Raw genomic sequence first — 25,800 nt, 5'->3', positions numbered from 1 at the left:
AAACAAGCCATTTTCCAAAGCCTCTACAGACCTAACTGCTCAGTATTTTTGACTGATTCTTTGATAGGCTCATTTAGGTTGACCAGAGGTATGTTCTGGCTACCTCCCCAGTTAGCGCATATTTTTTTTTTCAGATGCCAAAAATGGCCTCCAGAATAAAAACCTCCTCAAGGCTCCAGCTTTCACTGAAATTAGTCCATACCAAGGGAAGTGTAACACAACTACATAATGTAAAAGAATACACAAATACATTTGAGGTACAATAGATTCTTAGAAAGAACCAGAAAAATGAACCAACCTTCATTCTTTTTGCACTCAACTGTATATGTATCTTTTTAATTGAATGTATGTCCTATCCGTTTCGTCATATCTCAGTCAAATCCCGACGGAATTGCTTGAATCCTTAATCGGTCTACAGAGGATTACAATATTTATCTATGTATGCAATTTACATGAGGCAATATTTCGGTTATCTGGCACAATAAATTTTACAACAAAAGACCAGTCACAACTGGTGTAGACCGGTTTTCTTTGTGTTGTGGACTGATTAGGACTCGTCTAAAAGGGTCCAGTTGTAGTCCCTTAATATTTATATGAATGATGCCAAGATAGAGTATGCAGATTTGGATTAGCCACAGTGGCACATCCCAGGGAGCCTTTTGGACACTGACTGTATAGCTTTGCCTTTGGAAAGCCAATCTCTGGATGATATGCACTGCTGAATATAATACATACTCAGAGGTATGACCGACTGCCATCCAAGTTTCAATAAATATATATATATATATATATCTAGGTAGCTGGACCTCATTTATGGTCTTACCATCAAAGATGTACTTCTGAAGCAAAAGCTGTGATGTGATTCAACTACTATACAAATACAACTTGAAATTTACAAAAGCTACAACTCATCATGGTCATGGTACAACTCCTCAAGATGGTTGGTTGGAAAAGATGCTTGGAAGTCAAATTGAAAGAGCTGATCTTCAGTGATAGAAAGTAGCAGCATAAGAAATAGCTCCCTTATCTTGCTCTCATCGAAAAACCCTGCAGTTCTAAAAAGATCACAATGTCACATTGAAAAAAAGAAAAAGAAAAAGAACACATTGTACCAATCAACCCTCCTTGACTTCCATTTCCTCACTACCAGCACCTGGGTATAGCATGGCCCAAAGCTTTTACAAAATAGTAAGTTTCTTTGTCCTTCAATGTGAAGCATTTCACATAATTGGATTATGTATCAGCAAGTCGTGGATGATGTCAATCTGCCTAGTGAACCTCTTTCAAAAGTATGACAACCACATTATACTAGATTATCCTTGACAACACATGCATTGTAGAAAATAAAATCACCAAGCCTCATGGTTTGGGATCCTAAAGGCAAGGCAGTTACCATTAAGCCAGCACTGCATGTAAGCAACCTATTATCTCTTAGCCAACAATATAATCTAGTTATGATGACATTCAGCATAAAAGTGATCTCAACAATCTTCATTTATTATTTGAATCAGTGCATTTAATCAAAGGACAACCCCTCCATGTCAAAAGACCTGCAGAATCAGTTTTCAAGATTTTCACGGAGGATGAATTTCTGAGCATGCCCAGTGAACGTGTTCAGGAAGTCATCAGATCACACAACATCATCCTTAATGTTTTAAAGTCCAGTCTAGTCTGGTTTTTTACCTCGAAATAAGGCAACTGGCAACTGCAACCAGTCCAGTCTGATTGAGATATTAAGGGACTGCAACCCCTTTTAGACCAGTCCTAGTTGGTCCAGACTGTTCTTTTGTTGTAAAATTTATTGTACCACAGGACCTAAATATTACCTCACATACATTGCATACACAGATAGATAATTTAATTCTCCATAGACTGATAAACAATGTAAGCGATTCTGTCAAGATTTGACTGAGATATGGCGAAAACAGAAAGAACATACATTCAAATTGCATATATAAAAATGTTTTTGGCCATATCTCAACCAATTGTTGACCATTTTTGAAGATTGAATGTGTGTGAGTAAGGTCCAACATGTGATGGGATGAAAGACTGGTTGCAACCAGTCTACACCAGTCTTTTTTTGGCTTTCAAATCTTTACAAAAACATGGCAACTGGCAACTGGACTGACCACAAATGTGGGCAACTGCAACTGGAAAAAGACTGGACCGTGGTTCAGTCCAGTTTGGTCCTATGTATATTTTCAGTCCTGTGGACTGGATCTGTGAACACTAATTGTCCTGAAGACTGCAAGGTGGACAGTATCAATTTTGATGCCCAGGGCCTAGGTACTTTGAAAAGAACTGGGGCCATCATTGAGCTGCAAGGCATGCATATTTTTAGCATAACACATTAAACTCACAAAAAAATAGAGTTGGTATATGCAGTGTATACAATATGAGGGACTGCCTTCAGGGTCCATGTCAGGGTCATTTATATATACCTGCAAAAGGAAATATGATCTTGTATGACCAAAAAGTCAAGAAATTCAAGATAATGAGGATTCTGCTTGTCAGGGTTCATTCAATGGGATGTCAGGATGATGGTCACATGACCAATTACCAAAAATGGTCAAAACAAAAGTTGTAGCCTGCACTGTAGCTTCCCAAATCTGGTTGAATTGTGTTCTGAAGTGCTCCCATTGTGGAGATATGAGATAAAAGATTTTCAAAAGCACTTCAGTCACCCATTTTAGGGTACCTATGAGGTTATCCAATTCTTTGAAATAGGGAACCTTAGTGGTACCCCATTCCAGAGTGGTATGACCCTCATACCAATTCTATCATACCATGGTATGGATGCCACATACCATTCCACCTCATACCATACCATACCATACCATACCATTCCATTCCATCTCATACCATACCAAATCACCTCATACCATACCATACCATACCATACCATACCATACCATACCATACCATCATTCCAAAGCTGTCACAGGGTCTCTGGGGTCCTTTTTCCAAAATATGAAAAATATTTCTGCTGGCTGCAATTCTGGTCGGTTGGGCTCCATTTTTTGTGGGCCGGTTCATCACATTTCTTCTGACATTTTGAGCTACAATTGGTGGCTATCTTTATCTTTTGAAAACCAGCAGAAATCTCCCAAAATCTGCTCAAATAGCCTTTATCCCAGCCCTTCTAATATCCATCACAAGCCACCTACCATGCCTACTTATATCCAGGCAATGTCATGTGAGGGTGACAATCTATTTAGCCTTCAACTCTATTACATCCAATCACTTTATTCCAGAAACACATGTTTGTGCACTTTCTTGATTGTATAATAGTGTCATACATACCATGGAACACAAACATATCAGGTAACTGGCTTGCCTTTGGGTGCACCAACTAATCTTATACCTGCTCTGCACCTCAAGACATAACAACAGGGAATTGCATTTCACATGTCAAGAAAAGTTCCACACTATATGTGCATATTGCGAGGCTCAACTGTAATGTGACAGGATGTTTAAGGAACCCCTGCTCTGCACCTTAATAAATATCAACAGGGCTCTACACGTCAAGAACAGTACAACACCATATGGACATATTGCGAGGCTCAAGTTGGACTGTTACATGATAAATTGTGTAACACAATGAAGTGTTTCTTGATAAATTGGTGTGTGGGCAGTTATAGGAGAAATGCAGGATCAATGATGATTCACCCATGCTAACCTGCTAACATCTTGTCATTACCTCTCAATAGTACACCCTGGCATATGCACCTCCTACCCCAGACTATATCATATCAATGGAATGATCCCACAGACATGGAATGAACCCATACAATACCATTGGAATCATACCATAGCTATGGAATCATCCCATACCATACCATTGGAACAATACCACAGCCATGGAATGATACCATACCATACCATTGGAGTAATGCCATAGACCTGGAATGATACCATACCATACCATTGGAATAATCCCATAGTGATGGAATCATACCATACCATACCATTGGGATAGTCCCATAGCAATGGAATCATACCACACCATAACATTGGGATAATCCCATAGCAATGGAATCATACCATACAATACCATTGGAATCATACCATACCATACCATTGGGATAGTCCCATAGCAATGGAATAATCCCATAGCAATGGAATCATACCATACCATACCATTGGGATAGTCCCATAGCAATGGAATAATCCCATAGCAATGGAATCATACCATACCATACCATTGGGATAGTCCCATAGCAATGGAATCATACCATACCATACCATTGGGATAGTCCCATAGCAATGGAATCATACCATACAATACCATTGGAATAATCCCACAGCAATGGAATCATACCATACAATACCATTGGAATAATCCCACAGCAATGGAATCATACCATACCATACCATTGGGATAGTCCCATAGCAATGGAATCATACCATACAAATACCATTGGAATAATCCCACAGCAATGGACTCATACTGTGAGTCCTATTCTACCATAGAAAAGCAATCTTACCAATGAAACAGAATTGCCCCATTTTCCACAAACAAAGAAGAAGGCCAGCAACTACTTATATTTACCTGAAATACAAGTACAACAAAGCTGAGTCTACCAGAAACTCAATACTTTCCATTCCTCCACTGATTCCTACTGGAATCCGTGGATTCCCTGGATTCCGGCTGGAATCCTGGAATTCCAGTAGGATTCCTGAAATTCCAGTAGGATTCCTGGAATTCCGGCCAGAATCAACAGGAATCCAACTGGAATCAACAGAAATTGAACACTAGAACTTCTGGTTAATTAATTTTGGACCCTGAATCTCCTTCTTTAGGTCAGACAAATAGAATTGTAGCACTAAATCTTTGACTAAACAAGGGCATAAGGCATACAACTAGTTACTTACTAATGCATGGACTTATTTATTTCAATCAGATTCAGAGACATTAGATTCTGCATGTTGTTCATCCAAACCCAAGTCTTCATCATCACTTTTAGTCTCCTGAGACTTTGCTTTGTGTTTCTGTTGAGTGAGGACATGTTTTGTGTGATAAAACAACATTACATGTAAAAACCAGTTGAATTTCCAGGTTTCATGTGTTTGAGAAGCTCAAATCCACCCAGCCATGCATTCAATTGTTCACATATTGTAGTATATTCAGTAGAGCTACATAAATCTATTCTATTACATTCTGAAGTCACCTTATACTGATAGCTTCATATTCTTTCAAAATTCAGAAGTCAAATTTAAATAGAAATCAAATTTTAATGTATTTCAATTATAACATAAAATACATTTTACTACAGTGTATACTAAAGGAAGGGGGAGGCACAGGGAAGGGGGGAGGATGGAAGGGGGAGGAAGAAGATAGGCAAAGAGAGGCACACACAAGGAAGGGGGAAGGGACAGAGAAAGGGAAGGGGGGATGGACAAGGAAGGGGGAGAGAAAAGGGAGGGGGAGAGAAAAGGGAGGGGGAGAGAAAAGGGAGGGGGAGAGAAAAGGGAGGGGGAGAGAAAAGGGAGGGGGAGAGAAAAGGGAGGGGGAGAGAAAAGGGAGGGGGAGAGAAAAGGGAAGGGAGATGGATAAAGATAGGCACAAGGAAGGGGGGATGGAAAGGGAGGGGAGGAGGGAAAGGAGGGACAGGGAAGAGGGTGGGTCGTTGTCGTCTGCTGATGTGCTCGTCGTCCACTGACGTGGGCATCGTCGTCCACTGACATGGTCGTTGTTGTTGTCCGCTGACGTGGTCGTCATTGTCGTCCGCTGGCATGGTTGTCGTCATCGTCGTCTGTTGATGTGGGCATCGTCGTCCTCCGCTGATGTGCTTGTCGTCCGTTGACGTGGGTGTCGTCGTCGTCCATTGATGTGGGCATCATCCATTGACGTGGTGGCGGTCCGTTGATATGGTGTGGCAGGTCGTCCATGGGCATGGTTGTGGTGGTGGTGTGTTGGCGTGGTGGTGCGCTGGTGTGCTGTCTGTCCCTCGTCGTGGGCGTGGTGTTAGCGAGCTGGGTTGGGACAAGTTTGGGGGGGGTGCTCACCTGGGACGACGAATGACGAAATCGTCGTTCGTCGTCTGGTTGCCACGTGTTGCCGCACTCGTTTACTGGGGTTGTTGATGTGGCGTCAAGGCGTCATCTCCCATATCGTGGCCGTCGTCATTGTCTCATCGTGGCTGGTGTGCGTGGTGGTGGACGTTGGCGACGTGGTGTGTAGGCGTCGGTGATGGTGGTGGTGGTTGAAAGAGATGGCGTTGTTTGTTGATTTGGGCATCAGGAATTCCATTCCGGTCTCGTTCCGTGAGCATTCCTTCCGGGTGATCACCGGAATCATTCCGGCGGAATTTGAATTCCATTCAAAATTCCGCGGAATTGTTTGATCAATTTGGCAGGGCCCTCTGCCAAATTTGATTCCTCCGGAATTCCAGGAATTCCCCGGATTCCGCCGTATTCTGGCAGGAATCAGTGGAGGACAATAAAGACCTCCAGAAACTGCTAAGTCTAAGTCCTTGACATACTCTGCCAGGAATAAAGCATGCTATGTATGGTGTTGCCTTGTCTACCAGAACTAATCTAAGTCTGGTGTCACCCTGTTTACCAGAAAGACAGAGTAAAGATGATACACGTGGTAAATATGTAAATGAGCTCCCCATCCGATGACAAACACTCAGAAACCATGGCCCTCACCAGGGTATTGTCTATGTTGTGGATTACCTTCTGAGAATCGGTCTGAGTCATCACCACCTTCCAAAGGCCCATGTGCCAACCTCTGAAGGCCATAACCAGGCAAGCCTTTGTGGCCTTGTCCGTAGTACCCACCAAAGTCATGTGGATGAGCGTATCCTCGATATTGAGGGTGGCCACCATGTCCTCTTCCACCAAAGCCAGACCCACCCAAGCCAGATGGCCCATATTGTTGTGGATGTTGGCCATTATTTGTGAATTGAGCGGGAATGCGGAGATGTTGAAGAAGTATAAGTCCACCTTAGCTTGCACCCCAAGTAAACTCCATATACCAAAAAACAAGTATAAGTCAGCCTTAGCCCTGTTATTGGCAAACAAAGTAGAAGGCCAGCAAATACTTATATTTACCTGAAATACAAGTATGACGAAGCAAAGTCTACCAGAAACCGCTAAGTAAGAGTCCACAACATGCTCTATCTACCAGAAATAAAGTATGCTATGTACAGTGTTGCCTTGTCTACCAGAACTATTCTAAGTCTGGTGTAACCTTGTTTACCAGAAACAAAGAGTAAAGATGATACACACAGTAAAGATGTAATCGAGCTCCCCATCCGATGACAAACACTCAGAAACCATGGCCCTCACCAGGGTATTGTCTATGTAGCGGATTACCCTCCGAGAATCGGTCAGAGTCATCACCACTTTCCAATGGCCCACGTCCCAACCTCTGATGGCTGTAACCAGCAAAGCCTTCGTGGCCTTGCCCATAGTACACACTAAACTCATATGGATGAGCATATGCTCGATAGTGTTTAAAGGTTCAGTTCAGTCCGGTTTTTTGCCCCGAAAACGCGCAACCGTGGACCGCAACCGGTCCAGGACCGACCCAAATATTGAGGGAACCGAACCGAACCACCTAGGACCGGTCTTTTGCAGTCCATGATACCGGTTCAGACCGATCCAGACCGGTTTTTTTGCGTATAATTTATTATATCAATATAAACCATTTGTATCTCAACCATTATTACTCTGAAAAATAAACGGGTTATATAAAATAGTAAAGCATATAAATACCCGTCATTCTACCAATTTTCAAGAGATTTAATGAAGATTTGACATAGCTATGACTGAAACTGAATTACATCTCCTAGAGACTTGGGTAAAATATGGATTTGGTTATATCTTTCTCAATTCTTAACCGTTTTTGATGAAACAAAAACCCCATAAAAGGCAATAAACGTGGTTACAAGGCTATGTAACGCACGTGACCGTTCAACCGGTTGCAACCGATTAAAACCGGTCTTTGAACGGTTTTAAAAGATTTTCGAAATGAGGCAACCGGCAACCGGACCAACCCCAAATTGGGGCAACTGCAACCGAAAAAAAGACCGGACCATGGTCCGGTTCAGTTCGGTCCACCGGTTTTTTGCGGTCCTATGGACTGAACCTTTAAACACTAATGCTCGATATTGGGAGCGGCCGCCACGTCCTCTTCCACCAAAGCCAGACGGCCCATATTGACATGGGTGTTGGCCTGAAAATTGAGGGGGAAGTCGGAGGTGTTGGTTGTCCATACGAACCAGATGGTGATAGTCTTCCATATACGTGTTGTGTTTGTCTTCATCATGCATGTTGACGTTGTTATAGTATTGGGCCTGAGGAGATCTGAACCGAAAGCCCCCAGCGTGGTCTGAGGCAGCATTGTCTTGGGCGGTAGGTTGATGCAAAGTCCCATGGGGATTATGCACTGGCTCCGAGCCACTGTCGATATGTTCAGGGTGTGGGTGCAGAGGCCTGGTATGTGCATTCATGGTTCGGGAGACCTCTGGGCCACTGTTGTCAGGAGTGCCAACCTGATGCTGATATGCAACATGGGGGTCTTGTGCCTTCTGTTGGCGAGGACCTGAACCTGGAACTATGAGTGACTTTCATCCTGTTTAGCAAGAGGGTGGTCCATACCATGGTAATTGCCTGCTTGCGGTTGGACCGAACCTGCTGCTCTGTGTGACGTTTCCTCGCAGTGCATTCGCTTAGCAGGAGGGGAGGCTGTCGGGGAGTTCACCGCAGGGCGGGTGTCATCGGCCATTTCTCCATTGGAAGGGCCATCATCAATGGTGTATGCCACTTTTCCTCGAAGTTTGGGCTCGTGTGCCTGCTGTGGCAACTGATCTGCCGCTTGGTGTGACGTTCCCTGGCCACTTCAGTCACCCACTGACAACTGACTATTAGTCTTGCAAACTCCATGAATACTACGGGACTAAATGTCAGGGTGTATATCTATATTGTATATATTCTGGGCTTGTATATCTCCACTTTTACCTAAATATATTTTGTTGTCCAATGTCACACTAAATATATTTCTAGTGTGTCACACACCCCAAAATATATTTCCTCACTGGAATGGACTCCAAATATATTTCTTATGCCTGGACCCTGAATTGTGACTGTCACAATGTAGAAATATATTTCTTGTCTGGGATGGACTTGGGATATATTTTGCAGCTAGAGTTGACTAAGGATATATTTTTTCAGCCACAAGGGGTGTCTGGGGTCCTATATTTAAGAGAAAAACTTGGGATTTTTTTAATATAGGGGATAGGGGATTTACCTATTATTTTGTAGGCAGAATACCCACATTGGGATGTTTGTTGACAGATATTTACCAATGGGTTTGACCCATGTGTAGTATATGCATTGATGTGTGCACTATTTCCTAATTGGGCCATTTCCTAATTAAGAAAAGCGTTACACTTTTTTCTGACACACCTGATGTCAGGCACAGTGCGCATTTGGGTGGGGAATTATTTCCCACGCTTTTAGTGTCCGCTTTTTTCATTACAACACTTTGTAGTGTCCGCTTTATTCATTAGAAAATTGTGTAGTGTCCGCTTTTTCCATTACAATTCTATGTAGTATCCGCTTTTTTCATTACAAATCTGTGTAGTGTCCACTTTATTCATTACAAAATTGTGTAGTGTCCGCTTTTTTCATTAGAAAACTCTGCAGTATTCGGTTTTTTCATTAGAAATGTGTGCAGTGTCTGCTTTTTTCATTAGAAAACTGTGCAGTGTCCGCTTTTTCATTAGAAATCTGGGTAGTGTCCACTTTATGCATTACAAAATTGTGTAGTGTTCGCTTTTTTCATTACAACACTATGTAGTGTCTGCTTTACTCATTACACAATTGTCTAGTGTCCGCTTTTTTCATTAGAAATGTGTGCAGTGTCCAATTCTTTCATTACAAAACTTTGTGGTTTGCCTTTCTGATATCTTGCAGCTTCCTGGAAATATAGCTTAATGTTTCAGAGAAACTGACTCCACAAAGACCACTTCATCATTTAGAATCCATACACAAATTGTGTTTTGACTGACCATCAAGTGTTCTAATTGTTCCCTTGGCCAGCTTCAGTCATGTTGTCCAACATTCATTGCATCTCCCTGGGGAGTTGTCTCTGTCCATCTTTGTCTGACCTACCCAACCTCAACATGATCTCCTTCAAGAAGATCTCAGTGATTGATTTGCCAGCTGTTGGGGCTACTGTCAGATGCTGTTCAAGGGGAAAGTTAGGACACTTGATGCTCAGTCAAAACACAACTGGTGTATGAATTCCAGATGATGAAGAGCTGTTTTACTGGAGTGATAATATATCAGAAAGGCAGACCACAAAGTTTTCTGATGAAAAAAGCAGACACTACACAGTTTTCTAATGAAAAAAGCAGACACTGCACACATTTCTAATGAAAAAACCGAATACTGCAGAGTTTTCTAATGAAAAAAGCGGATACTACACAGAATTGTAATGAAAAAAGCGGACACTACACAATTTTCTAATGAAAAAAGCGGACACTAGAAAGTGTTGTAATGAAAAAAAGCAGACACTACACTGGCCCCTTGTGTTGGGGGTGGAGTAGGCATGGATGTCGCTCCAGGCACCGGTGTGTCCTCCACAGAAGAAGTGGGTTTTGGGATGACGATTGGTTCCTCCAATGGTTTATCTGCCATCGCAAGTGCTGAACTCATCGGTCTGTTGATGTTGGTGTGAGGTTTCTTGCTGATTACCACTTGCGACCTTTCAGTATCCACTGAGCGTTTCGAAGTGGACTTGGACAGGGAGAGGGCTGGATCGTCGAAGATATGAATGGGTCCAAACACTGACCATTTGGACATTGTCGTAGACTCATGGATTGTCGACGTTGAGGGAGCAACAGGTCACATGGACACGCCCTTAGGATTTCCAGAAGCTCCGGCCTCTTTCACAGTGAATGGGTCTCTGGCAGCTGAGATGGCTGGAGGTTGATGCTTGATGGAGCGTGGCTGGATGCGCGCACTACCAGCCGGGTTTACAGTGGGGGGTGATGGTTTGGACATAGACGCAGCAGCGACAGCATGAGACACTGCACTGAATGCAGAGATCGGTTTGAGTTGGTCGCTGGGGGCAGCTGGGGCAGCACCCAATCCAGAGGTGGTGCCCATGGCAGTGGTCTTAGTCGCCCTAGCCTTACCCTTTCCCTTGAGCGCCTTCGCTGTCATCTTGGCCTTCTCTGACTTTGAAGTCACCGTCGACTCCAAAGTATCATTGGCGTCAGCATCGCTGATGTCGCTGGATGAGACAATTTCCTTGGACTTCTTGGTGGGTCACCTTTTCACCGGTGGAACCACAGGTTCGTCATCACTATCATCGCTGCCATCAGGTCTTCTTTCCTTTTTGCTTTTGGGGTGCACTCGACGAGGCGCCATAGTCGGGCAATCCGATGGTGGACTCAACTTGATCTCTATGATCTCATGTGCTGGCAGAAGTTTCGCGATGCGAGGGTGCTTTCCTGCGACCTGTCCATGATCTGATCGACGTGACCATCCAGATAACCATGATGAGTGACTGTTGTCACTGAGCTGGGACCTGGCAGTGCTTCCATGTACAAGGGCACTTTGCTCGTGAGTAGCACTAGTAAAACAATATAATAAGTTGGTAGTATAATGGTTGAATGGCAACAACACTTACTTTCTGGATCCGTGCGGACAACACAGATCCTCGTAGCATCAGATGAAAAAGACTCAGCGAAACGCCGGATGGCACCAATGCCAAGGTCTTTGATTCCCTGGCTTGTGTTTCGTTTACGAATTACAGTAGCGCCTTTCACAATTGAGCATGGAAAATCGACTCCTCTGGTCCAATTTTCAATCCTAAGACTGGCAGGGGTGAGGGTGGTGGACAGCTTCAACCAAGGAATAGATTCGAAACTAAGACAGAGGTCATATGGCTCTGCAACGTCACATCAGCACCTGTGTTCCACAATCAATTGTCGTGACATACCCAGAAGGTTTTGAAGGCCTGTTTTGATGATCACCTTTGCCTTTTCGAGGGTGAGGCCAGAGCTTTTACTTGTGTTGTCGTTGTCATCGCCACTGTTGGAAGAGTCCCCATCTGGTCCAGGCTTCTTAGGATTGGTCGTGTTAACTGCCTCTGCCAAGCTCTTCTGGTCTGTCTCGAGCCTTGTTTGGAGTCCCAGGGAAATCCTGTTGCTGCAAAAAGTGTGGATTAGGGGTGAACTTCAACTGACTTGGGAGGTTTGGCCTACCAGACGTGGTTCTTAAATAGACCACTCATCGTGTCATGATCCATGTGAAGCCGCTCCTGCAAGAACTGACAGGATAGCTGTTAGTGGATGTGTTGATAGACCAGGAGATGGGACATACCTCCTCCACACCTGCCGAAAGGTGAACTTGAGAGAGACCGACGTCCTCATGGATCGAATTTCCCACCAAAACAAAGAGGGATTCAAAGCTGTCTTGTTTGGCTGCTTTGTTTGTGACCCTTTTGAGCTGACTGACCAGCCTGTCAAACTTTCGCGTGCATTGACTGATGGTTGAGTGAACATTTGATGTGGCGAGGACTTCATCATAGACCTCAAGGATCTCACGCCATCTGGGCTCATGTTCTTTAAAACCGACCCAGCAAGTCCAGCCTAAATCATCGCCATCAGTCAAGAACATATTAAGGTAAAAGAAATACCTACAATTTGCCCTTGAGTCCCCAATCTGTCTACATTAGCTAGAAAGTATTTCTGGTATTTATTCCACATTGAGCCTGTAAATTCATGTGTGTGGGTCCGCTTCCACAACATGATGATGTTCTCATGTGTATGGCCTGTCTTATTAGCAAGTTGGTCGATGATGTCGTCGATCTTCTGGAAGCTGGTGTTCAACACATCCCATGACGAACTTGAGATACGACCAGCTTGCTGACGAGGGACCAGCTCCTTACTTTCATCCATGTTTCTCGTTGCATCGTCCGCCAATGGACTATCGTCCGAGTTCAGGAAGAGAAAAGAGTCCTTGTCTTCTGTGGGCGCATTGTAATCTGCCTCAGAAGTACCTAGGGCCTAGGCTGGTTTTTGGATGCGTGAGATGTGCCTGGACACTTCAGTCACCCACCTTGAACAAGCTATTAGCCTTGAAACATATAGGTATATATCCAGGCTAATAGGTTCCTTGGCCGTTTATTTTTTTGCCTCTGGAGGAAAATATATTATTGCATTGGACAAAAATGTTTGACCTTCAATATTGTGACTGGAAATATTTAGGTTGATATATTGCATTGAAAAATATCCTAGCCATCTGAAAGTGGTTGGAAATGTTTGAAGGGTTTCAGACTGGTAGGAAATGTTTTAGCTGTGTGACACTGCTTAGAAATGTTTTGACTATGTCACACTGCTCAGAAATGTTTTAGCCTTGTCACACTGCTGAAAAATCTTTTGACCATGTCACACTGCTTGGAAATCTTTTGGCCATGTCACATAGGCAAAACATTTCCGAGCAGTGTCACAGAGTATCTGGGGTCCTAGTTTCAAAAAAAAAAAACTTCAAAAATTTCTACCATTTAAATTTGCTCTTTTCTGGATTCAACTTTTCTACAAAATTTATCATAAGGATAAATTTGGTCATAAACTTGCCTTTTTACTATTTTATTATAGAAAAAGCAGATTATATATTGCATGCAACTGTATCTATTGGTAATTCAGCTATTTGTTATATAGTTATAGCCTCTAAATTCTGCTTTATAAGATAATAAAAGTTGTTACTGACTGCTCTTATGTTGAGTTTATATTGATAATTGCTTATAATATGCCAGCCTTACTTACTGAATCATTACTGATGTCTATTATTCTTGGAGTACAAATGTACCATCATCAGATATTTTGCAAATTACCGAAAGTAAATATTGGCTGATGTGCAAGCCATATTCTTTACTGTGGTAGATGTATGCTCCTGAAGACTAGAGGAAGTTCTGGGGATTGTCAGATTGACCATACCAGTTATATTTTTTCACTCCCATAGAGATATATTTCTGAGGACTGGAGAGAGTTCTGAGGATTGTCAGAGTCTGAAGTTTCATGTAAATGTATATGATGTGATGTATTCATATTTGTTGACCATAATGATATATTAAATTTCTTTCTTGAACATTACCATGACTACCAGTACTTTACTGTGCCCCACCTATTTCTCCCCAGATAGCTAAAAATTCTGATCTCTTTATTAGAAATACTTGAATTTCCTTTTTAAACATGGATCTTAAACCTTGACAAGAGTACCCAACAATAAGTTCTATTTTTTCTCATTTTTACCACATTTTATAAATGATTTTCATTTAAAATAGTAATCTTTCCTCATTTGAAAATGCAAACTGGACTCTGAAATCAGCCCTGCAACATTATGACCACCAGTAATTACCATCTACATTTTCCCCAATAGTACTCTCATTTTATTGTGATTTTGTGGCTATATTTGCACAAATTACCTTATTTGAAAATGTGCACAGACCATGTGCACCATGCACCAACATTGTCAATAATAGTTAATAGTATGTCTCTTCTTTTTTTCTATTTTCTCACTATATTTGTATCAATTACCATATTAGAAAATGCACACAAACCATGTATATGGTACCTCAACATTGTCAACAACAGTATATTATTTATCTCTTTTTGTTGTAATTTTCTGACTATATTTTCATTAATTACCATATTTGGAAATATGCACAGACCAAGTAAATAGTACATCAACATTATCAAGAACCATTTACATCACTTGGATTTTTTTCTTATTTTTTCTGGCTATATTTGCATTAATTACCATATTAGGAAATATGCACAGACCATGCATATAGTACCCCAATATTGTCAAAAACAGTCCTTTTTTTTGTTTTTCTTCTTCTTGTTTTCTGGCTGTATTTGTATTAATTACCATATTAGGAAATGTGCACAGACCATGTGTGTATTTCTTTTTTTCCCCCTTTTTCGTCTGATCATCTGGCTATATTTCCATAATAGGAAATGTGCACAGGCCATCAACAACAGTCTGTTATTTTTCTCCTTTTTTTCTAATAGCAGTGATGCCAGGCTGGAAAGAAACATCACATGACTACATCACATGGTTATATCACATGACCAGATCATATGACTATATCACATGGCTATATCATATGACCATATCATATGATCACATCATCTGACCTATCACATGACCATATCATATGCCTGTTATATCATATGAATGGATCACATGATACACAACATCGACATCTACATGTTGCATCCATTGAAAAACTATGAGATGAAACCTGTATCAGCTAGTGTCAGATGTTTGTCTATTATTTGTGCTATTGCTTCCATGCCTATCCATGTCCTTGCTCTTGTATTTACATGTTCTGCTGCTCTGTCTCCATGCCAAAGACAATACCCAAACTAGTGCCCTTACTCCTCTTCTTTGTGGAATCCCCCTGCACTATTTACAATCCTTTGCACTGCCATTTGCACACTGAAATCACAAGGACTATGTTTGGTTTTATATAATATCAAGAACCAATACATGATAAGAACTGAATTTTCTACAGGGTGGGTTGTGTATTATGGGTATTATGCATGACTGGCAATTAATTAGTTGTTATTATCCATTGGGTGTCATCAGCATCATTGAGTGTGGGTAGTGATCATATTCCATGTGGATAGTGAGTGGGGATTGGGTCATTGTTATGTCCTTATAATAGTAGTAGGGTGCCTACAAAGCTTATGCTATCCCTATACGATACCTACAAATTCTCATTACCTATGTACAATGTTCATTATCTACATGTAATATGTCTATGCTACCTACAAATGACAGTAACTATATGATCACTATGAGCATATAAAGTGCACTACTGAATGATCCTCACCCCCCAATAGATGTGTAACACACTATCTATATATTAAATGTGGGGAGGTGTTGATGAATGTTGTATAGCGAGCCAAAACAATAACAAGCTGTGATTAGCTAAAATACAAGTCAGATCTTAGTCCAAGAGAGATTCTACCAGTATGTAGTGGATGCTTCAGAATTCCACTGCACAATCCCCACTCCTTCTCTGGAAATTCTTAGAAAAGTGATACTGGGAGAGATATGCTGTTCTGTAACTGAATGCCTCTGCAAGAGTATTCAGTGAGCCTGATAAACTCAAATCACTTGCTAAATTTCTAGGAGAAATACAGTATGTCATTATTCCTATACACAGAGGTGGTTTGAAAGATCAAAGAAGTTGAATTGTCACATGCGACTACTATTGACACGTATGAAAAGGAGTCATGTGACACAAAAGCTAAGCAATGGAAAGTAAATAATGTAGAAGATGGATAAAATCCCAATATCTGCCAGCCATGCATGGCACCCACCTCTGCAAGAAATACAGTTTTGGATATAACAATAGCCTTAACCACCATGTACAAAGCTCACTCACTACCCCACATGTAGAAGCAATCTCAAATCTTGCTAAAATACACCTGCATCTAGTCTCTTCCCTTCATTCTTCCTCTCTTTGGACCGACCTGTGACTGAGATCATAGCTGGGTCTTCACACCATTGTCATTCTAGCTTGCTATATGACTTTCATTGACAGCTCCCATATTTAACACACACATAGTCCATTAGACCACACAGATTTGGAATACCACCAGAATAAAATTAGAAAAAATAGGGTGGTGATGATGGGGTAATATTTACATGGTCTGTGCACATTTCTTAATATAGTAATTACTGAAAATATACCCAAAAAGTCAGAAAAATAAGAAAAGAAAATCACATAATGGAAATGGTCATTGATAATGTTGATGTTTGTTTACTTGGTATATGCATATTTCCAAATATGGCAATTAGATATTGCATATCATATGATTTGAGATGTGACATAAGCATGTCATGTGAGATCGTCATGTGATACCACATGTGGCATGGCATATGATGTATCATGTGATATAACTATGTGATCCAGTCATGTGATCTCTTTTCTGCCAGCAAAGATTTTAGCACTTATCCACTATTTATACCAGGACAGTCTGTGACTGCTAAAATTGTAAAATAAATAAAGTATTGGATTTTTACATAAAAATTGTGATAAAATCAGAAATAAATAGAGGTAGTGCTCACCATTGGGAATAATATTGAGTACTGTCTACATGGTGTGTGCATCATTCTTAATATGGTAATTAATAGAAATATAGCCAAAAAATCAGAAAAATCAGAAAAAAAAGTAATACAGTGTTGTTGATGTTCTGTGCACATTTTTCAGGCAAGAATTATATCCACAAAATTAGAAAAAAAAAAAAAAAAAGAATAGACTGTTGTTGACAATGTTAGGCTACTATTTATATAGTTTGTGTGCATTTCCCAGTATGGTAATTAATACAAACATAGTCACAAAATTAGAAGAAAAAACAGAAAAAAGAATAGACTGTTGTGGACATATTTCCAAATAGGGTAATTAATAGAAGATACTCAGAAATAGCAATAAAATAAGAAAAGAAATTAGAAAATAATAGTAGGTAGTAATTAATGGTGGTCATAATATAAGATATTATTTTCCAGGCCCAGTATTTAATTCCAAACAAGGAAAGATTTGCATTTTTAGATGAAAATTATCTATAAATTTGTGTAAAATAAACAAAAAAAGAGAATTATTTCTGGGTGCTGTTGTAAATCTTAGGTACATGTCCAACGAAGCAAAGTTTAGTGTTCTTCATAAATAAATTGCAAATCAAAAATCAAAAAAGAGGCTTGGTATATCCATTATCCACTATCTGTCAGAGTTCTCAGAATATACTTCAAACAGGAAATGAAGGTGCAGCCCCTAAAAGGGATAATAATACTAATACACAACAAAAAATTAGTGATAGCCCACAAAGTTAGTTTTAGATTATTCCTATTAGTCCTGTTCCAGAGGATTCTGGTGGCTTCTAGTCATTCCTGAGGTGGGGGAAAGAATATTTTGGGGAGAAATGTGATGAATACATCATGTTATATGACATATCTCAACCACATGTTCATATGTCATATGACTCATCACATTTGCATAAATCCTATAGCTGGTTCTGTCTGATATAATCAGTCTGCAATGGATTAGCTACAGACATCAATAGACATTGGTCATAATTCAGTAAGTAGGGCTAGTCTATTATAAGCAATTATCAATATAAACTCAACATAAGAGCAGTCAGTAACAACTTTTATTATCTTATAAAGCAGAATTTAGAGGCTATAACTATATAACAAATAGCTGAATTACCAATAGATACAGTTGCATGCAATATATAATCTGCTTTTTCTATAATAAAATAGTAAAAAGGCAAGTTGATGACCAAAATTATCCTTATGATAAATTTTGTAGAAAAGTTGAATCCAGAAAAGAGCAAATTTAAATGGTAGAAATTTTTGAAGTTTTTTTTTTTTGAAACTAGGACCCCAGATACTCTGTGACACTGCTCGGAAATGTTTTGCCTATGTGACATGGCCAAAAGATTTCCAAGCAGTGTGACATGGTCAAAAGATTTTTCAGCAGTGTGACAAGGCTAAAACATTTCCGAGCAGTATGACATGGTCAAAACATTTCTGAGCAGGGTGACATAGTCAAAACATTTCTAAGCAGTGTCACACAGCTAAAACATTTCCTACCAGTCTGAAACCCTTCAAACATTTCCGACCACTCTAACATGCTTCAAACATTTCTGACCACTTTCAGATGGCTAGGATATTTTTCAATGCAATATATCAACCCAAACATTTCTGGTCACAATATTGAAGGTGTAAGATTTTTGCCCAATGCAATAATATATTTTCCTCCAGAGGCAAAAAAAATAAATGGCCAAAGAACCTATTAGCCTGGACATATACCTATATGTTTCAAGGCTAATAGCTTGTTCAAGGTGGGTGACTGAAGTAGTGCTTGGAAGTCCAGTCTTCGGACTGGAAAAAGACCGAGACTGAACCGAACCCAGACTGCCAAGGACCGGTAAATTTCAGGACCGCCAAAGACCGCAACCGCGGTCCGGTCTTTGGTCTTTCATAATTTCAGAAATTTGAAGACTGACTAAAGACCGGTCTAACCGGTCTCAACCGGTCTTTCTGCCCCCAAACCCTACCTAACTAGAAGCTGCATCTTTCAAATATCTATGTAACATTTCCGCATGAAATCATTTTATTCGTGCCTAATTAATGCAAAACCAAACACAGCGACCATACATTTTGCCAGCAAAAATCGAGGGACCCGCACTTCAACCGCTATGCCTATTACAACTCGAACAATTGCCAAAGGTATCCCACCAAGGCTCCATGAGCCCAAGACCACGGCGAAGACTGCAACTAAAGGAGTCAGTAAACCCAAACAGGGAAGGAAACGGGTTGCCAGCGTGAGCGACTCGGAGCCAGACAGCAATGTCGAAGATCCAGAGCCAGTGAAAAAAAAGGCAAGGGATAAAAAGCGGCAGCGTGTCGGTGCCGTTGGTGGGCCAGAGGTTGAGATTGAGTTAGTCGACGAAGATGCTGAGCCACCTGAGAAACAAGTTGAGGAAGAGGATGCCCATGGCGATGGTGGACCAGATGATCTAGAAGAGGTTAGTAAGGATTCCTGGGCATAGTACGCAACGACTCACCAAGTTTCTAGGAGGATGACCTCAATGACCATCAATGCGGGCCTGACCTCCAAGAACAGCCGACAAAGAAGGATACAACACTTGACCTATTGACGATGATGTCCAACCGAGTTACTGTCAAGTTCAGGCTATTGGATGAGAAGTACGTCACCGAAATTGGACGCTGGTGCATCACCTGCAAGTAAGTCAATGTTCTTAGAACGAAGATTTATGGTACTTACTGGGGTTATCCAGGGATGATGTGCGCTTTGTCAAGGTACATGGAAAGCGTAAGGCATTCCATAAAGGGTCCAATTCCTCGTGTTGTATGCATATCCGTCAACATTATGAGATATACAAGGAGAAGTGTGAAAAAGCGGACATACCAGTCAGTCACTGGGCGATTCCGCGGGAGATCTGGAAGGTCATGGAAGAGAATAAGGCTTTGGAGGAGCGGGGGCGGCAGACGAAGAAGAAAACACAGCAGATGCTGGACTTCAAAAGCGTGACCGGCCCCAAAGAGTTCACGAGATCTGGTGTTCTTCATGCAGTTGCAGCCCTTATTGCGATGAACAACCAAGTAAGTTTTGATTGTATACCGCCAGGTTACAAAGCTGACTCACAACGCACCTGCAGCCTCTTGCCCTTGCCGATAACCTCGCATTTCGAAATGCGCTCGTCACCATGCGGCCCAAATCCACCACATCGGACCTCCCGAGTTCCTATGATGCCAAGGTGTATATCCACAATATGTTCGTGAAACAGATGAAGGGCTTGAAAGAAGAGATTATGGTAAGCCATTTCACTTTGCTATCGTTAGGACGTACTTATGCGTATCCGAATAGGCGGCTCCTGGAAAGGTCTCAGTAACACAGGACGTATGGTCTGCAGACATCACAAAAATGTCGTTTCTGGGGGTGACGGCACACTGGATAGAGGTGAAGGATGGGAAATGGAAGATGCGAGCTGCCGTGATTGGGTTTAAGGCCCTATCAGGCGCGCACAGTGGGGATAACCTCAGGAGGTACACAGTGGGGATACTTGAGCGTGTTGGAATTATGGACAAAAAGAGTTCAAAGGTATGTCAGTCGCGTTGTCATTTGACATATCATTGATTCTGATCATCATGTGGCGACGACAGCTGTACGTGGCAACGTTAGATAACACCGGCAACAACAATACGATGTGCAAAACAATCCAGGACATCCATGCTCGCCGTGGCCTCGTGTGGAACAGTGCTGAGCAGCAGTTACTGTATGCTCCATTCTTTTTTCTTGTACTTTCCTTACCTTGAAGCTCAGGTGTCTCGGGCATGTCGTCAACCTCAGAAACGTCGATGTTATGCAAAACATAACAAAGATTGCCGCTGTCGAAAATGCGACCGCGATCTGGGAATATGATCCCACCCGACCTGACAACTGTGTTCTAGGTGGGTCCCTTGACGTTATCGTGTCGAACACTTTCCCATTAGGATTCCAACCGCATCCAGCAGTACTTTTCCTCTGAAAAACAGCCAACACTGTGGCGCGCACTTCCCGCTCTCGAGGAGTTACAAACCGCATGGTAGGAGAAGTGCGATTCACCAAGATACACCCTGTACAAGGACGCCCTCACCAATGGTCTGGCGAAGATTGGGAAATATTACACGTGGCTGGACGAGAAGCCCAGTTTTGTTCTAGCGCTTGGTAAGGCACTTCTCCTTCCTAAGATACATTACTAATGGTAGAACTTTCGCAAGTTCTCCACCCGTACTACAAGCTCGCTTACATCAAACTCGCATGGGGTGGTCCCAAAGAACAAGCTGAAGAAATCACGCAAGGGAATCCTTTCGCAAAGGACTGGCACGATGAGGCAAAAAAGATTGTTGAGAGAACAGTAAGTTGTTCCATTCCATACAGATGAAATACACCATTAATATCTAAACTAGATGGCTCAGTACTACAGCCAACGTCCAGCCGCTACCCCTCAGCAAGCAAACCCTGGAGATCCAATGGGTCGCATTCTGTCGGAATACGACAAGCTTCGCAAAACGTTGCTTACAGATGATGCGATGGAAGGTTGGGCATCTGAACTGCGCCGCTATCTGTGTACCATGCAAAGGGACGTGACAAAGGAGACTGATCTTGTTAAATGGTGGCAGGTAAGTTCTTTCCCAAGCTGCTATCGTTGTGTGTCCACATACTGACATGCCTTAGGATAATGCACAGTTATTCCCTACGCTTGCATGTATCGCACTCGATGTCCTTCCCGCCCAGGCGTCTTCGGTGCCATGCGAGCGGCTATTCTCCGGCACCAAACAGATTGCCACAGACCGCTGTGCGTTGTTGGGTCCCGTCGTTTTCGAGGAAATTGTCATTACGAAATCCGCGTGGGGGCCTGATCTCTACGACATGGCTGCTTGGAATGAGTCACAGGTTGAGGACGTGGATTTGTTTGACTTTGAAGAGCTTCTCCTCGACGATACTGATGGTCTGGAATGGGATAAAGACATGGAAGCTGATGTGGTTGATGGGTGGTAGTGTATTTAGTCAATGTCTGTAACTACGAGACTGGTCCAAGACCGGTTGTCAACCAGTTCAGACCGAAACTGGTTAAGACCGGTCTTGCAACTGTAAAAAACTGCTCAAGACCGCCCTGAACTGGTTCCCATCGGTTCGGTCCGGTTTTTTAAGGCTTTTCAAAATATAAGGACCGGTCTCGGTCTCAGTCTTGCCAAAAAAAGTCAAAAGACCGGACTGGACCGGACTTCCAAGCACTAGACTGAAGTGTGCCTGGACTTCGAACCCACCAGGTAATGCCCCTGGTGGGCCAAATTGTGAGCAGGGCATTCAGTCAAAGATGGAGCACAATCAACAGACAAGGCTCCAGGGGGTCCAAATCCAAGCACCTGGAGGTACGCCTCCTTCGCCATGTTGCTTGGCAAAGTGGAGGAAGGTGTGTGATCAACAGACAATGCTCCTGGGGGTCCAAAGCCAAGTGCTTTGAAATAAGCCTCCTTCACCGTGTCCTTTGGCAAAGTGGAGGAAGGTCCATAAATGGGAAGATCATCCAAAACCAACCAAGGCGGTGCGAAATCATGCACCCTAGGGAGCACCTCTTTTGGAGCATTGTTTGAACAGAGACATTTGTAAGCATTGGATCAGGGAAAATGAACTGTGGATAAGGGTTGAGCGGAGGGAAAGGATTGTCTGGCAAGGGAGGAGCCAGGGGTGCATCAACCGGATTGACATATGGAGAACCACAACCGTCCTGAGGCAGTCTATTTTCGAGCTCCTCATCAACGCTCGACAGCACAGCACTAGCGAATCCTCAGCATCAGGAAGCGGTCCGATGGTTTCGTACCCACCATCAGAGGCAGGCACATTGTCAAACTGCCCAGACAATCCCTCGCCTGTGTCCATATCAAATGACTCTGGCATGCTCGTCATCAAGCGAGGTCTTTACCATCCCCCATGAGTTCCAGCGGAATCTGGCAGATTCCAGGAGGAATGTCAGAATTCCATGGAATTCCAATGGAAACCAATTGGCTGGAGCCTCAGCCATTTTGGTTTCCAATTCCATGGAAATTCCAACAGAATCCAACGGAATCTGGTGGAAATGGTTGGAATCCGGGAGGCTCCCGGAACAGTTTCCATTGGAATCCATTGGAATTGGAATACAACAGATTCTGTTGGAATTCCGAAGGATTGCAGTGTTTGGAGCTGTTATTATAATATACAAAAAGAATAACATGAGCAAGGATTGAACCAGAGGCTCCACAGATATCACACAACCAAACAGGAATCAAAAGCCCTCAACCCTCTTCTTCCTTGACTACCACCATCCTCCACGACGACCTTCCCCTTCCCCACCACATCGCCTACAGCCCCGTCACCCACTCTCGTCGTCAACCGACCCCAATCGTCGTCAACCGCCAACGCCGCGCGCACCAACAACGATGGCAACAACATGGCAGCGCCATGTCACGAGCCCCACCAGGTGAGCAAGCGTAGAGAGGACCACCCATGACGACGACAGTCGACGGCCACGACGGATGACCATGATGACGCAACCAACAACAACAACCACAACACCATCGTCAACGGCCCACACCCGCCTCAGCACATGACGTGGTGGGGCGCTGACGTGCTGTCCGTCCCTCATTGTGGGCATGGTTGTCGTTGCGTTGCGTTGTCATTGTCGCGTCGCATTGTCGTTGTCGCATTGTCGTTGTCGCGTCGCCGTCGTGTTGTGTTGTCGTTGTCGTGTTGCGTCGCCGTCATGTCGCGTTGCCGGTCGTGTTGTGTTCTTGTTGTCGTGTTGCGTGGTCGCGTCGTTGTTGTGTCGCGTCGTTGTTGGGTTGTCGTTGGGTCGCATTTTGGTGTGTTAGCGGGGTGGGTTGGGATGGAGGAGGGGGGGGACTCACCTCTGAATGACGACGAATGACGACGTCGTCGTCGTTCGTCGTTTGGTGGTCGTGGTTGCTGGTTGACGAGCGTTGTGGGTGGTGGTGACCACGGGTGATGGTGGTGACGTGGCAATGGGTGGGCGTCGTCGACGATGGTGGTGGTTGAGATGAGAGAGTGGGTTGTTTGTTTCTGATGCCCAAATCAAGTGTCGGTGTTTGCCAATGCTTGATTTGGGCATCAGAAATTCTGTTCCGTCTTGTTCCATGGCTATTCCTTCCGGGTGATCACCAGAATCATTCCGGCAGAATTTGAATTCCATTCAAAATTCCGCGGAATTGTTTGATCAATTTGGCAGGGCCCTCTGCCAAATTTGATTCCTCCGGAATTCCAGGAATTCCCCAGATTCCGCCGGATTCTGGCAGGAATCAGTGGAGGACAATAAAGACCTCCTCATCACATACAGTCACACGTGGTTCATACACGCAACAATGAAGTCAATTGAATTAAGAGCATCTAATATACACAACAAGAAGGGGCAGGGGCAATAAAAAATACAACACAAGTGAAGCTACCCAGAATGGGGAGTGGCGGTTTCAAAATGTGGTGACTCTAGTCCAAAAAAGGGCAGAACGGCAGGCTACAAGACATGGAATCGATGAGATATGAGTTCTAAGCAACATGGAGAAGATGCAAGCGAAGTAGATGCAAGCGGAGTACAAGATATAGAGACATTGCAGACAGAGTTCAAGAAATGCAAGAGACAGGTGTGAATGGAGTCCAAGAAGTGTGGTATGCAAAGAGAGGAATGCAAGGGAGGGGAGAGCACTTAAATAGGGTATAACATATGCAGTAAGCATGCAAAGGGTTGAAGGCTGCAGTGATCAGCATGATGAAAATAGTCACCCTACAGCCACGCAATGGTGTTGGTGCACTCTGCATGGGCTAACACCTCAAAAGCAGCACTTTGGGTGGTATATTTTCTCCGGAACGCATTGGGAACGCTCACACAGACAAGGTCTGCAGCCTCCTGAGCACAACATCAGATTGGCATGACATGGCTCAATGACAGACTTACCAGGCTCCAAAAAACACCAACTGCACCCCTGCCTTTGAAGACCACATAGTAATAGTCCTTCACCGTCTCCACCACGTTGCGGGCTGTGCAGTTCCCACAGGCAATGACCAAAATTTCATCATTGGTGCCAGTGCCATCAACGGGAGGCGGTGGCGGGGTAGCAGGGGGGAATTCTTGCGCAGAGGAAACAGGGGAGTCAGTCACTAAGAGATGGTCAGCTTCTGAAGGGAGACAAGGGAGGAAAGAGGAAAGACAGGCTTACATTCAATAACCATTTGGCTGGGGCTGACAGGCTGGCTGTCAGTGTCGGTAAATATGCTATCATCTGGGGTCTTTCTTAGTTTCATGCATATACATATCAGCGAGAGTTACTTGCCGTTACCAAGCCATCTCTGTCCCATAACAATGCTTGGTGTGTTGGCCAGAACATTGTCTGGAGTAGGAGTATGCATTAGTTGAGAATGCAACAAGAAATATTGATGAACTACCTGAGGCTGGTCTGGCGCTGGGCCTGGAGCTGGAGGAGCTTGGTTGGAGGCAGTCTGGGGTGTTCATGAGTGAATGGACTTCGGTCAGAGGGCGGAGTGAGTCGGTGGACTGACCAGGACACATTGAGCAGGCAAAGAAGATGAGGGAGAATGGAACAAAGTTAAAGTGGGGGAATGATGCAGAAGAGGGTTAAGGGGAGAAGTCAGGGTTGGTTGGGTTTATATATGATCAACTGTACAGTTGATCGGTAATGGCCGTAAGC

General features: G+C 43.1%; 6 protein-coding genes across 6 annotated transcripts; 2 read left to right on the top strand and 4 right to left on the bottom strand.

Moving 5' to 3' along the window:
* Positions 1–6,094: 6,094 nt before the first annotated feature.
* LACBIDRAFT_322402 (uncharacterized protein) lies at positions 6,095–6,900 on the bottom strand (the record flags this gene model as incomplete). Its single annotated transcript, XM_001875472.1, has 2 exons — positions 6,095–6,505; positions 6,682–6,900. 2 exons carry the CDS (start codon positions 6,898–6,900, stop codon positions 6,095–6,097), a joined length of 630 nt encoding a protein of 209 aa, XP_001875507.1.
* A 481-nt stretch (positions 6,901–7,381) lies between these two features.
* On the top strand, positions 7,382–7,771 carry LACBIDRAFT_308388 (uncharacterized protein; the record flags this gene model as incomplete). The annotated part of the gene is made up of 1 exon (XM_001875916.1): positions 7,382–7,771. One exon carries the CDS (start codon positions 7,382–7,384, stop codon positions 7,592–7,594), a length of 213 nt encoding a protein of 70 aa, XP_001875951.1. The 3' UTR covers positions 7,595–7,771.
* Positions 7,772–8,107: 336 nt separating this feature from the next.
* On the bottom strand, positions 8,108–9,440 carry LACBIDRAFT_322401 (uncharacterized protein; the record flags this gene model as incomplete). Its single annotated transcript, XM_001875471.1, has 5 exons — positions 8,108–8,185; positions 8,232–8,566; positions 8,611–8,842; positions 8,875–8,908; positions 9,418–9,440. 5 exons carry the CDS (start codon positions 9,438–9,440, stop codon positions 8,108–8,110), a joined length of 702 nt encoding a protein of 233 aa, XP_001875506.1.
* A 1,420-nt stretch (positions 9,441–10,860) lies between these two features.
* LACBIDRAFT_322400 (uncharacterized protein) lies at positions 10,861–12,923 on the bottom strand (the record flags this gene model as incomplete). The annotated part of the gene is made up of 8 exons (XM_001875470.1): positions 10,861–11,251; positions 11,291–11,489; positions 11,516–11,593; positions 11,651–11,911; positions 11,963–12,171; positions 12,228–12,304; positions 12,346–12,614; positions 12,662–12,923. The coding sequence occupies 8 exons, from the start codon at positions 12,921–12,923 to the stop codon at positions 10,861–10,863; spliced, it is 1,746 nt and encodes a 581-aa protein (XP_001875505.1).
* Positions 12,924–14,460: 1,537 nt separating this feature from the next.
* On the top strand, positions 14,461–14,818 carry LACBIDRAFT_308386 (uncharacterized protein; the record flags this gene model as incomplete). Its single annotated transcript, XM_001875915.1, has 3 exons — positions 14,461–14,512; positions 14,570–14,617; positions 14,694–14,818. The coding sequence occupies 3 exons, from the start codon at positions 14,461–14,463 to the stop codon at positions 14,816–14,818; spliced, it is 225 nt and encodes a 74-aa protein (XP_001875950.1).
* A 10,060-nt stretch (positions 14,819–24,878) lies between these two features.
* Positions 24,879–25,661, bottom strand: LACBIDRAFT_308383 (uncharacterized protein; the record flags this gene model as incomplete). The annotated part of the gene is made up of 5 exons (XM_001875469.1): positions 24,879–25,001; positions 25,050–25,252; positions 25,312–25,374; positions 25,426–25,482; positions 25,538–25,661. The coding sequence occupies 5 exons, from the start codon at positions 25,659–25,661 to the stop codon at positions 24,879–24,881; spliced, it is 570 nt and encodes a 189-aa protein (XP_001875504.1).
* Positions 25,662–25,800: the final 139 nt, after the last annotated feature.

Source organism: Laccaria bicolor, genomic scaffold (genome assembly GCF_000143565.1).
Source record: "Laccaria bicolor S238N-H82 LACBIscaffold_3 genomic scaffold, whole genome shotgun sequence".
Classification (NCBI taxonomy): domain Eukaryota; kingdom Fungi; phylum Basidiomycota; class Agaricomycetes; order Agaricales; family Hydnangiaceae; genus Laccaria; species Laccaria bicolor.
Note: the sequence above shows the minus strand (reverse complement) of the source record. Positions and strands in the feature narration are given on the sequence as shown.